This window comes from Dasypus novemcinctus, chromosome 23, assembly GCF_030445035.2.
Source record: "Dasypus novemcinctus isolate mDasNov1 chromosome 23, mDasNov1.1.hap2, whole genome shotgun sequence".
Taxonomy (NCBI): domain Eukaryota; kingdom Metazoa; phylum Chordata; class Mammalia; order Cingulata; family Dasypodidae; genus Dasypus; species Dasypus novemcinctus.
Window position 1 is genome coordinate 903087 of NC_080695.1, and position 13232 is coordinate 916318.

The 13232-nt window shown below is 64.4% G+C and overlaps 1 protein-coding gene across 1 annotated transcript; it reads right to left on the reverse strand.

The window, feature by feature from the left end:
- Window positions 1-2674: 2674 nt before the first annotated feature.
- LOC101433612 (mastin-like) lies at window positions 2675-13232 on the reverse strand. Its single transcript, XM_071211495.1, has 9 exons — window positions 13075-13232; window positions 6995-7238; window positions 6740-6886; window positions 5548-5625; window positions 4821-4881; window positions 4481-4661; window positions 3968-4271; window positions 3195-3341; window positions 2675-3094 (listed from the first exon to the last, which is right to left on the reverse strand). The coding sequence occupies exons 1-9, from the start codon at window positions 13230-13232 to the stop codon at window positions 2930-2932; spliced, it is 1485 nt and encodes a 494-aa protein (XP_071067596.1). The 3' UTR covers window positions 2675-2929.

Consider the following 13232-nt stretch of genomic DNA (forward strand, 5'->3'; position numbering starts at 1 on the left):
CGCCACGCGGTCGGCTGGTCCAGGGGCCCTGGGCTCCTCAGCCCCTGATACGCCCTGTGTCCCGGTCATCTGTGCTGACCCACTTCTCGCTCACTCGTGGACATGCCTTGGGCTGTGGGGTGGTGGCCCCCGCCCCCTGCCCGTGACGGCTCTTCCCAGCATGAGTCATGAAGCCCCCGCAGCTTCCCACTGTCAGGGTCTCAGCGTTGAGCCTCCGCCCTGCACTCCACTCCCGGGACCCTGACCCAACTCTGCCCTCCTCGCCTGGCACCTCTTTAGCCTTGAGCCCATCTTAGAGACCCCTCCATGCTCCGCACCAAGGAGCCCCCCTCCGGGACCTGGCAGCCCCCAGGGAAGGTTTTCTGGCATAAAGATCCGAGCTGACACTCCCTAAAAGAGGAGAACAAGTCATCCTTGTTCTCCCCAGAACCATCTACAGTGGCAGTCTTTTAGACTCTCTTTTCTCCTTTCTCTCTCTCTTCCTTCCTCCCCACCTCTCCTGATCTTTTCTACAGCAACAAATTCCAACATACAGGGTAAGTTTCCTTCTTCTCAAGCATAGGGCACCGGGTGGTAAAATCAAATTAAAGGCCCACCGAGATGCCATTATCCAGCCAGCGGATCGGTCACACTCCACGCCGGGCACACACAGAGCAACAGGGTCGGCTCCGTGGGGCTCCCCTGGCCTGTGGGGCTCCCCTGGGCCGCTGGTGAGCCTCTGAGCCAGGGTGGGTCTGAGAAGGAGGGCTGGAGGCCCCTGCCCCTCCCGGGGTCCACACTGCCTCGGGGGCTCCAGGGCCGCCGTGTGCCTTCATCTAAGGCCTCGGGAGGAAATGGGGGTCACCCCCTCCCCTGCCCCAGCTGGCGGGGGCTGGAGCTCAGGCCCCTCCCCGAGGATGGAGCCCCCGAGGTGCATCGACAGCGGCCCCCAGGCTGCCCGGGCAGGTCTGGGCTCCAGGCACCCCCAGAGGCTCCCGGCAGCCCCCAGTGCCCCTCCCTCCCGCCACACCCCTCCTCCTCCCAGCGCGTCCTGCCCCCTCAGGGTCCCTGCCCAGGTCAGCTCCAGGAGGAACCGGCCCAGGGGCTGCACCCAGGCGCCCCCAGCCCCCAGCTGCTTGGAGCAGGGACAGGAAAGCAGTTCAGGGCGGGGCCCAGGGATGGGGCTTCCCAGGCTTCATGTGCAGCTGAGGGCGTGGCTCGAGGACCTGCGGTGACCCTCGTCCTAGGGCCCATGGGGCCACACTGGGGACACTGAGGCACACACGTCCCACAGGCACACAATGTACATGGTCACTCCCAGAAATGCCCTTAACCCTTAGCCCCTCCATGTCTCTGAAGAAAAGCTTCGTTGCCGCAGTGGCCATTTGTCCAGCTGGCTTTGGGAGACTCCCAGGAGCCCCAGCCCTGGTGCTCAGTGGGGACCCGGCGCCCTGGGCGCTCCCTGACTTCTGGGCGGCCCGGCTCTAGGAGGGCGACCCCTGCGCGCCCCCGTGTGGTCACAGGCTGAACTGCGGTCGCGGTGGCCCTTGGGGCCGCTCAGCCTCCAGCCCGGGGTGGGGGCGCGGCGCTGGCGGAGGGACACGCGGGGCGCTCTGGCCAGGGGGGACCCGGACCTCCAAGCGCCCAGGCCAAGGACTCAGGCGCAGCCGGTGAGGTGGAAGGAGGCTCAGCAGCGCCCACGGGAGCCCGCGAGGGGCCGGGGTCGGGTCCCCACCGCAGAGCGGGCAGCGCCTCCCTCCAAGGGCGGGTGCAGCGGCTCCTGGCCCACCCTGGGGTCCCCGTGACCCTGCCCTGTTGTTCCCTGTGTTTGGAGTTCTCAGGCCACGGTCTGCCTCCGTCCTGGGGGTCAGGGCTGCTTCTCTCCTTTTCTCCCAGAGGGGGTGATGAGAAGTGGGGCTCAGGGTCTAGGACTGGGGGTGACTCAATAGGGCTCTAGACTGGCCTGGCAGTGAGGAGGTCACCTCCTCCAGAGTGAGGGGCACCCCTGGCTCTGAGCCCGTGGGGAGGTCCCTGCTCTGCGCCAAGCTCAGACCCCTGTGCCCCCAGCCCACCCCCCTCTGAGGAGATTTGGAAGCTTGTGCCTTTAGGGTCCAGGTGAGCAGCTGAGGCTCCATGAGCACGACCAGCTGAAGAGGGTGACCCAGGTCATCCAGCACCCCAAGTTCAACGCCAGCCTGTCTGCCGAGGGGACTCAGACATGTCTGGTTGATACTGGGAAAAATTGGAAAACTGAAACCTCAAGAAAAAGTGAGTCAGTAGTGGGGGCAGGGGCCAGGGGCTGGGGTTCCAGGCTTGTCCCCATGTAGGGGTGACAGGAGGGACGAGGCCCCAGCCAGGTCCACGTAAAGTGGTGTCTTCTGTTGCAAACAAGATCCCAGGATCCGCAGATCTGACCCCAACTCCAGGAATAGAGAAATGGAAAAACTGAGCATTGGAGAGAAAGGAGGAAAGAGGGAAGGGGATGAGAGAAGGGGCTGGGAGGGCAGGGGGAGGGTGAAGGGGAAGACCTGAGGGCAGGGGCTGCTGAGTCTGGGGGACCAGCCACCCCACCCCTGCATGGTCAGGGCAGGAGGAGGCCGCGAGGTGCCAATGCCCAGGCTGTCCCCGCCCCTTCTGTCCCCAGAGCCCCCCAGGTCCCCCGGTCACAGGCACAGACAAGGACAACGAGAGCCAGCTCTTTCCACCGAGTTTAATAGGCACAGGCAGGGGGGAGGGGGGGTGTTGGTGCTCCTGGGCCATCTCCACCCCCCTATGGGACCCAGAGCCTGGGAGCCTGTCCCCTGCCTCTGCTCCCCGCTGTCCAGGAAGGCCAGCACGCTGGAGCCAGGGACAGAGGGCGGGGAGCAGGGGCCGGGGGGCAGCGCCGTGGGGAGCAGAAGGCTGAGCCCCGGGGGAGAAGCGCAGGGGGCCGCGCCCGGACGCGCCTCGGTCAGGGCTGCAGGGGGACGTGCTGGCGGATCCAGGGCACGTAGGACGACACTCGGGCGTAGATCCCGGGGTAGTTGGGAAGTCCACAGCCATGCCCAAAGCTCACCACGCCCACCTGGAGCCAGGTGCTCTTCATATAACAGACCAGGGGGCCCCCCGAGTCGCCCTGTGGGGAGAGGAACGGGTCAGCCCCAGTGCCCGCGTCCCCCTGCCCTGAGGCTCTGGCCCCTCCTCAGGGGCACCTGGTGGAGGTCGGGGCGCCTCACCTGGCAGGAGTCCTGGAGCCTGGCGCCTGCACACAGCATGTCCTCTGTGATGGGCGTGTCCACCTGCTGGTACTGCCTCCTGCAGCGCTCATTGCTCACGATGGGGACTTCCACCTGCTGCAGGTTCCAGGGGGGGAGGCAGGGGATCTGCGGGGAGAGGGCGAGTGAGGCGCCCACCCCTCCCACCACCTGCTCAGGCCACGGCACCTGGCTGGAGGGGGCAGGGCAGGATGCGCCTCCACGGTGCAGGGGGAACCTGCAACCACTTGCCCTGTGGATCCTGAAAGGGTCCTTTTTGCTCCCGGAGCCTCAGTTTCACCTCAGTGCCCGTCTTGGGGAGGGGAGGGGTGATGAGAGATTCCCAAGTGTGTCTGCAGCTCCCACACACACAGGGTGCAGGGCAGGTGCCCCAGCCCGGGAGCCACACCCATGGGCACCCCGAGGACAGCTGCGGGAACCTTCCCCCTGGGCACGTGTTCCCTGGAGCAGGAGAGCCTCAGGGGCAGGGACAGGGACGCAGGAGGACCCAGGGGTGGTGAGCTGAGCATGCAGCCTCAGGGTGGGCCACCTCGAGAAGGGGAGCAGCAGCCTCCTCTTGGGGTGTCGGGGGCTGAGTGTGGCCTGGGATCCCCCAGAGCCGGGCCAGCAAGGCCCTGGGTCCTGGCAGCTGCGTGAACCTGCCCACCCACTCCCCCAGGTCCAAAAGGCAGGGACTGAGGTCTTCTCAAGAAAGACCCCCTGCCCCTCCCAGCCACTGGCCCTGGGCAGCCCACCCACAGCCCTCTGTGGCGATCCTGGCACTTACGATTGGACTCGATGTCCCCCCAGCCGGTCACCCAGCAGGACATCTCAGGGACGTTCAGAGAGGCAGGCGGGAGGGTGATGGGTCTGACGTACTTGGAGAGCGCCACGGGGGCCTCCAGTTTCAGCAGGGCGATGTCCGCGCCCCCCATGGCAGCCAGGTGGGCATTGTACTTGGGGTGCCGGATGATCTGAGCCACCCTGATCAGCTGATTGTTCTCATAGAGCTTCACGTGCCCCACCTGGACCCTAAAGGCACAAGCTCCCAAATCTTCCCTGGGGGAGACCAGAAGCTTCTCAGAGGGAGCCTTGGGGGGGCCCAGGGGCCTGGGCTCAGCATAGAGCAGGGACCTCCCAGGCGCTCAGAGCCAGGGACAGCCCAGACCTTGAAGACAGGGTGTCCCAAACCCTGACCTACCCCACGCCAGGACCCTGAGCCCCCACTTCCGACCCGGTACATCGCATCCGGGCTGGGGGTCACTCACGGCACAACACAGTGGGCGGCGGTCAGCACCCACTGGGGGTGGATGAGGGAGCCCCCGCACCGGTGCCTCCACCACTTGTGCTCTAGCACGAAGATCCTCAGGCTGACCTGCCAGGGCCACTGCCCGGCGGGGGCATCCCGACCCCCCACGATGCCCACCAGCTCGGACCCTGGATCCCGGGCTGGGTGAGCAGAACGAGCAGTGAGCAGGGACCAGGCGGACCCCTGCAGCCCAGCTGGCCTCTCAGCCCCCCAGGAGACACCACCCTTGTCCCCCTCCCCGGGCTGGTGCTGACGGGACAGGGCAGCTGGGCAGGGGCAGGGCCGGAGTCGGGACTCACCCAGGAAGGCGAGGACAGAGCCCCCCAGGCAGGGCAGGGCCAGGAGCAGCAGCCGCAGCATCTGCAGGGGAGGCGGGGGTGGGTGGGGGGCCAGGGCGCCCCGGCTGAGGGGGAGGGGCAGGGCCCTTACCTTCCCAGGTCTGTGCCGCCTGCGGCTCTGGGGCGCGGGCGCCCCTTTATCCCCCAGCACAGGAAGCGGGTGGGGGTGAGGGGCGGGGGAGGGGCTGAGGATCCTGCGGCTGCCCTCTTGGAGATGGGGGGCTCTTCCGGCCGGGTGTGTGGCCCGCCCCCTCTCGGGGTCGCAGGAACCCCTCCCTGCCCTGGGCGGCAGGACAGAAGCGGCACTGACCCCCAGGAGGGAGGTGGACAGTGGTCTGAGAATCCCAAACGAATGGAACAACAGGGCAGGGTCACGGGGACCCCGGGGCGGGCCGGGAGCCGCACGCGCCCCTGGGGGGAGGCGCCGCCCGCGCTGCGCGTGGGGACCCGACCCCGGCCCCTCGCGGGCTCCGGTGGGCGCTGCTGAGCCTCCTTCCGCCTCGCCGGCTGCTCCTGAGCCCGGGGCCTGGGCGCTTAGAGACCGGGACCCCCTGCCCAGAGCGCCCCGCATGTCCCTCCGCCCGCTCCGCCTCTCACCGCTGCCTGGAGGCTGAGCGGCCGCAAGGGCCACCGCGGCCGTAGTTCCGCCTGTGACCACATGGGGCGCGCAAGGACTCGCCCGCCAGACCAAGAGCGCCCAGAAGTCCCGGTGCGCCCAGGGCCCCTCGTTGCCTCTGAGCGTCAGGGAGGGGGCTCCTGGGGTTCCCTGAAAAACAGTTGGGCAAAGGACCACTGCGGCAGCGCAGCGGCTCCCCGGCATGGGGCTGGGCTAAGGGTAAAGGGCATTTCTGGGAGTGACCGAGTGCATTGTCCGTGTGCCCGTGGGACGTGTGGCCTCAGTGTCCCCAGTGTGGCCGCCGTGGGCCCTAGGACGAGGGTCACCGCAGGTCCTCGAGCCACGCCCTCGGCTGGACATGAAGCCCGGGAAGCCCCATCCCTGGGGCCCCGCCCTGAACTGCTTTCCTGTCCCTGCTCCAAGCAGCGGGGGGCTGGGGGCGCCTGGGTGCAGCCCCTGGGCCGGTTCCTCCTGGAGCTGACCTGGGCAGGGACCCTGAGGGGGCAGGACGCGCGGGGAGGAGGAGGGGTGTGGCAGGAGGGAGGGGCACTGGGGGCTGCCGGGAGCCTCTGGGGGCGCCTGGAGCCCAGACCCGCCAGGGCAGCCTGGGGGCCGCTGTCGATGCACCTCGGGGTCTCCATCCTCGGGGAGGGGCCTGAGCTCCAGCCCCCCCAGCTGGGGCAGGGGAGGGGGTGACCCCCATTTCCTCCCGAGGCCTCAGATCAAGGCACACGGTGGCCCTGGAGCCCCCGAGGCAGTGGACCCCGGAGGGGCGGGGCCTCCAGCCCTGCTGCTCAGACACCCCCGGTCAGAGGGGGCTCCTGCAGGGGACGCCGTCCTGGAACAGGGGGCTCTTCGGGGGGGCCAGAGGTCCCCCAGGACCCGCTCTGCAGTCAGCGCTGCCAGGGGACCTCGCCCTCCAAGGACGGGCTGCCCAGAGCTCCCTCCACCCCGGCCGGCCCTGGGTGCTGGTCCTGAGCCCACCCTGCAAGGGGAGTGAGGAGGGGAGACCCTGGCCGGGGGCGGCAGACTCGCCAGCAGGACACGGGGGGGGGGGCAGTGGGGCCGCCCCGAGGAGCCGAGCGCTGCGCTCAGCATCGCGTGGAGGCCTCTCGCCTCCGCCCAGGACGGGCTCCTGGGGACCAGGGCAGCGGGTGGGGCTGGACCCCAGGCAGGCCCCGGGCGTCCCCGACCTTGGGGGACGGAGCCCGGAACGCGCCCACCAAGGGAGCCCAGGCGCCCCTGCCCCTGCTCGGGGACCCGCCTGCACCCAGACGGCGCCGTGCAGCTCCAGGACGCTGGTTCCAGCGGGGGCCGCAGGCTGCCCGGGACCCCCGTCTCTGCACGTGTCAGATGCCCCAACCCCGAGAGCCCGGGGGCCCGGGTAGGACGGGGAGTCTGGACCAGCTCCCTCGAGTCCACGGAAATCAGGTGGCACAGGTGGCCCCCAGGAGGGAGGGACGGATGCCCCTGGAGGCCCAGCTGGGCCACGTCCCCCTCCCCTCCCAGGGGCCCTGACCTGGCAGGGAGGCTTGACCTGCTCTGGACCTGGGGCCTCGGGAATCGGGGGTGGGGGTCCAGGTACCAGGGCCAGGGGAGCAGAGGGAACCAGAGAGGGTGGACGTGCCGTGCGTGCGGCCAGGCTCTGGCGTCCGGCCACCAGCTCGAGGCGGCTCCTGGCCTGGCCCCGTGGAGGTGAGACGCGACGAGGAAACCACAGTCGCGCCACGGCTTCCGTTGGTCTTTTGCTGTCTCGGTGGTCACTGTGGGGAGAGGGGAGAAAACGTTTTCCCTGTCAGCTGATCTGGGAGACACAGAAATGAGAACCTCCCTGTCTACCAGTGAACTTTGGTTATTATGTATCAGGAGATCGTGGCCTCCTGGGAAAAGTAGGAGACAATGAAATGGGTGAAAATTAGAGTCCAGGAGGGCAGGGGAAGGAGCAGGTGAACGGGGTGTGATTTGCGGTCTGGGGTTAAAACTACGAGGCTGGGAATGTTCTTTTGGGACACATGGCGGGGGAGGTTACACGTGTCGGGTGTTGGGGAGGGGGCGACAGGACAGGGCGCGCCGGGGCGGGCTTCTGTGGAACAGGTCAGCGTTCACCTCGTCAGAGTGTGCTGTGTCAGGGGGCAGCCCCACACCTCAAGCAGGAAACGAGGAAACGCCGTCCCGGGGAGTCCTGCTGTGTTCTCAAGTAGAGCCAAGAGTCCTCCAGAACGCAGCAGAGCCTAATAAAGTAAACCAGAGCAATATGTCAAGCCGTCACAATTATTGCAAGTGACTGTGAATCTCATTCTTCAAAAAGTGAAACTTAGTGTCTATCGCAGGTCCCGAGGGGGAGGGAAGAAGAGATGGAGCACAGGGCATTTCCAGGGCATTGCAATTGTTCTGCCTGATCTCACAATAATGCATACAGGCCATTTTAAATTTTGTCAAGATTTATACCAGTGTTCGGTCTAAAATAGAAACCATAATGTAAACCACTGACCATGGTTAGTAACAATCCTTCACTATTTGTACATCAATTGCAGCAACAACCGTACCATCCTCATGTAAAATGTTATTACAGGGGAGAGGGGAAAGAGGGGAGGATGTTGGGTATCTTGCAAACCCCTGTATTCTCTACGTGACTTTTCTGTAACCTAAAGCTTCTTCGAAGATAACATGAAAAATAAAAATATTTAGAAGAAAATGTCACTGTACATACCAGACAGCATGTCTCACAGTGATGAAAGATACAATGTCAAAATTTTCTTAAATATTTCAAATTTTTAAATTTTTTGTATTTTAAAAAAACTTATTATTATTTCATCTTCTCATTAATTTTAGTTGGTTATTTTGTTGGTGTCATCTTTGAAGCAGTTTTGGATCACAGAAGGGCCCCAGCTGTGGCAGGGGAGGGTCACTGGTGCAGGTGTCAGTGTGGGGGTCCATGCGAGGGGGTTTACCTGAGGCACACCTATAATGCATGTGAGTGTTCAAGTGTTCATGGCACATGGTCATGGCATGTGGAGAGCCAGACGATAACTGAAAGAATAGCGAATTCCCATCTTGGAGAGCTCTGCCCCGTTCTCTGATGGGATAGCAACAGACCCTTGAGTACAGGGGCATGCCTAGCGAAGGAGTATAGACCATTGCAGCAGGCCCTTGATAGTGATGATGGCACTTATGGACCTTTTCTTGTGAAATTGAAACTTAGCTAGTACTACAGGGTGCCTAAGAGTTACCTCCTGAGAGCCTCCTTGTTGCTCAAATAGGTCCCTTTCTAAGCCAAACCCAGCATATAAATGCATTACCTTCCCACCCACCCCCACACAGCATGGGACATGACTCCAGGGGATGAGCCTCCCTGGCACCGAGGGATTATTACCAAGCACCAACTACCAGTGCACCTGGTAAAAGACCTGGACCAAAAGGGTGGAAGTTTAAATACAAATGAGATTTTATGGCTAAGAGATTTCAAAGTGGGTTGGGAGGTCACTTGACACATTATGCTTATGTACATCTCAGCAGGATCTCATTGACTACTACAGTAACTATTGCCTCAAATAGCAGGGCTCCTGAGGGCTCTAGAGACATCCAGACAGCATAGGTAGGGCAGACAGTTCAGGAGTTTGGCACCCTTCGAGTGGGCCCTACTTTGGAATTTATGCTCCTCAGTGTGACAGAGCTGGACTCAGCTCATATGTGATTTCCCTACACATGGCTCTTCCACCTCTTCTATTTGAACCTATAGTTGGTAGTAGATTTGAGGGGTGTATATCCAAGAGACTTAAATCTTTAGGCTGTCCATGTGCAGTTGGGCCCTAAATCTCAACAGCATCACAACACCCACTTTGCAGTTCACTGGCCTCACCCAGGACAACTAACAAGGAGATGGTGATGGACAACGACCATCCCAAGGAACAGACAGAGCCTGGAAATGCAAGCAAGTTAGTCTCTCCATCAGCCCTATGGGTCCTAAGCCCCCTCTCAATTTGAGGCAGAGTGGGCATCACCATCCCAACATCTTCAGGAATGGGTACGAATGATGGACTAGAGTAGACTTACAGTTATTCTACTATAGACTTATAGTGATTCTAGCAATGGAAGAACTTTTAGCATTGATGTGAAGGCAGTGGCCCCTGGAAGTTCTGAGGGGAGGGAGAGGGAAACACAAGTATAATATGGAGGCATTTTGGGGACATTTAATTGTCCTGAATGATGTTGCAATGATGGGTATAACCATTATATAATTTGTCATAACTTAGAGAGTTGTGAGGGACAGAGTATAAACTATAATGTCAATTATAACCCATGCTTAATGGCAATGCTCAATGTGTGTTCACCGATCATAACGAATGTACCACACTGATGAAGGATGTTAATGTGGGAAAGTGTGGGAGGGGGATGGAGTGGGACATATGGGGATCCCCTCTATTTTAATGTAATATTTATGTAATCTTTAAAGTATTTTTAAAAAGGATTTTTTTTTAAAGTAAAAGTAACTAGAGTCCAGTAAGGGGGTGAAGGAAAGTATAGAATTTAAAAGTAAAGCCAGAGGAGCTGGGAGAGGGATCAGCCTTGAGCTGAAGTGACATTCTGGGAAATGCAGAAGTATAGAGACAGTAATGCCTCAGTGCTTGCCAGGGATTTGGGGGTCAGGGGAAGGACGAATAGGTGAGTGTGGGGGCTTTGCAGGGCAGTGAAGCTGCTCTGACTCCCCAGTGGAGGATACGTGCCAGCAGGCATTTGTCAAAGTCCAGAGACCTGCGCGGCACCGAGGGAACCCCAGAGCAAAGTGTGGGCTTTAGTTACTGCTAACACAGTGTCGATTCAGCATTGTACCATCGTGCCAGAAAAATGCAAGATACTGGGGAGCAGGTGTGCTCAGCGGTTGAGCACCTGCTTGGCATGGAGAGGTCCCGGGTCAATCCCTGGCACCTGCTGAAGAAAATGAAAAATGCAGGACACTGATGACCAGGCCACTCCTGGGGCAGGGGACGGGGTCCCTTTAACCCGACAGCCGCCCTGAAAAGAAAGTCTTAACACAGAGAGAAAACGGGACTAATGGAAAGGGGGAAATGGTGCAAATCCAGGGGGTCTGCGCACGCCTGGGCCCGGGGCTGGGGACGTGGGGTGCCCCCCAGACCCGTGGAACTGCCCCCCACCGCCCTGGGCATGGCTCTTTGCCCCCCCTCTAGTCGGCCATTCATTGCGGGCAGCGGCGCCCTCTATTCGCTGCCGTTTTCCCTGAGTGACCCGCGGAAGCCGTGGCGCGACTGTGGTTTCCTCGTCGCATCACGCAGGGGCCACGAGGCCCCGTCCCCAGCCGGTGGGCAGGACGCCAGGCCCCGGCCGCGCCCTCGGAGCTCCTGCTGCCTGCGCTCTGGTTCTCTCGTCACCTGTCCCTGCCTCCCCCGCTGACCCTGAGCCCCTCCTGCCCCACGGCCTGCACGGGTGTGCGCGTCGCACTCTCCCTGCCCCTGCCGCCACCATCTGACTGCCGTGCTCCTCTGCCTCCACCGTCTGTCTGGGCTTGCTGTGCCTCCTCCAGGCTGCCACCGCCATCTGCCTGGCCGTGGCTCGGTGTCCCTTTGCAGGCGCTGGGCCGAGTCTGGCCTTAGGAGCTTTTGGGGTTCACACCTGCGGCCGGCAGGGAGCACTGGGGATGCCTGCGGGTTGAGCCCCCCATCACCCAGGGTCCCCTCGGTGTGGGCTCCGGCAGGTCAGCCAGGAAGGCGGTGCCGAGGCCAAGCGACCCTCCAACGCTGTCTCGGGCCAGCACCTCGGGGGTTGGCGTGTGGGGACCCCGGCGTGCCCGCACCTCCGGATCTGCTCAGAGGGTCCCCTGGTCTGACTTATGCCACGTGCGATCCTGGGCCCTTAGGCCGTGGTGCTGGCTGGGAGGGGGTCGCTCGCTCACCAGAGAGAAGAAGCTGGCACCCCTGCCCGTGCAGCCCTCGTGGGCAGACGCTGTCCCGCAGTGCCAGCCCTCCTGCTCCACTGCTCATCCAGCCAGGCCCCCTGCACCTCAGCCCCAGGCTCCGCCTCCCCGGGCCCCGCCCAGGCCCCGCCTCCTCAGGCTCCGCCCCTGGCCCCGCCTCCTCAGGCTCCGCCCCTGGCCCCGCCTCCTCAGGCTCCGCCCCCGGCCCCGCCTCCCGGCGCTGGCCCGCTCCAGACCCAGCCGCGTGTCCGCAGGGCGGGGGCTCACCTGTCTCCCCCGCAAGACCGAGGCTGCCCCCGACCTGAGGGTGCGGCGGGTCGAGGGGCTCGCGCTGCCCCCCCAGGGCCTCCGTCCTGCTGGCGCCGCCGCGGGCAGAGGAGCGCGGGCGCCCGGAGAGAGGGGAGGCGCGCGGGCGAGGACGCGGGCAGCGGCCGGGGCTGCGGGCCGCGGGGGCACGAGGAGCCGGAGCCCGCGCAGCCCGCGCCCCGACGGCGGCGACCGACGCGGAGCCTCGGCTGGAGGCCAGCCCCCCCGTGCAGGCCCCGCCCTCTCGGAGCCCCCTCGGCCTCGCGCAGGGGGGCGGCCCCTTCGCGCCCCGGGGGCAGGAGGCCGGGGGACCCCAAACCACTGCAGGCCCCGGCCCGCCCCCCGGCGCTGCGTCCCCCGCCTGCAGCCCCGGCTCCCCCCGGAAGCTGCGCCTGCAGCGCCGCGCCCCCGCCCCGGCCCGGCCTGTGCCCCCGCTTGCCCGCCCCGGGAGCCCCCAGGAGCCTGCGCGGTCGGGGGGGGGGGTCTCCGGCAGGGCCACGCCCACGCTGGGGGCGCCTCCCTCCTTCCAGCTGAGTTAGGCCGCGAGCGCGCCAAGGTCCCTGGTCCCGAGGTGGCAGAGCCGGGGCTTGGGGGCAGGTAGTTGTCAGGGATCACGGTCCAGGGAGGGGCAAGTTGGGGTCTGCAGGGGGCGGTCCAGCGGGCCGGGGGCTGCCAAGCCTGGTCACGATCCCGGGGTCCAGGGTCCATTTGAGTCTCCCCGATTGGGTGGGCGCCTCTGTACCCGGGGTCGGCCTCCAGGCGCTCCCTGGGCCCCACAGGGCCGCAGACCCCGCAGGGCGCACCCCGCCAAGCCCCAGGGGCAGGGCCGCGCACCCCTGGCCCGGAGGTTGGGTGTGGCCTGGAGCGCTGCGCCCGAATCGGCGTTGCTGCCCTGCGCCCCCTCCACGGGCCCTCCCGCCCCTCCCCTCAGGTCCCACACCAGCCAGGCGCGCTGAACTGTTGAGTCCAGGGCTTGCCTCGCCCGGCAAGGGAACCGAGGCCTTCTCTGGCCTTTTGGGGCCTCCCTGTGGGGCTTCTGCCTCCCCAGCTCGTGCCACGGGAGCGGCCAGCACAGGCAGGGACGATCATAGTTGACAGATGACCCCGGGCCCCCCAAACCTTTGAGGTCCCCCGTGGGGCTCCAGATGGGGACCCCTGGGGCCAGGACACGGGAATGGAGAAGCACAGCGTCGAGGCCGCCCGCCCTGCCCCTCCCTGGCTCCGGAGCCCCTTGTAAGTGAGCAGCTCCCGGGGTCCCAGGAAGCGGGGCGCGTGGTCCCTAACAGAGGAGGGGGCGCGGAGGAAGGCGTCCTGGAGGCAGCTCGTCTTCAGGGCGGCCAGTAACCCCAGAACCCCTAAAGCACCTGTCCGGGGGCCCAGGAGGCCAGAAGAGCACCTGCTCCTTGAGGCTGAGGAAGGGGTGCCTCTCCCGCAGAGGATCCCCGCGCAGGGGCCTCCACGCGCGGAGGCGGGCGTGGGCAAGCCGCCTCCGAGCTGCTCCAGGCTGGAGCTGGAGGCTCAT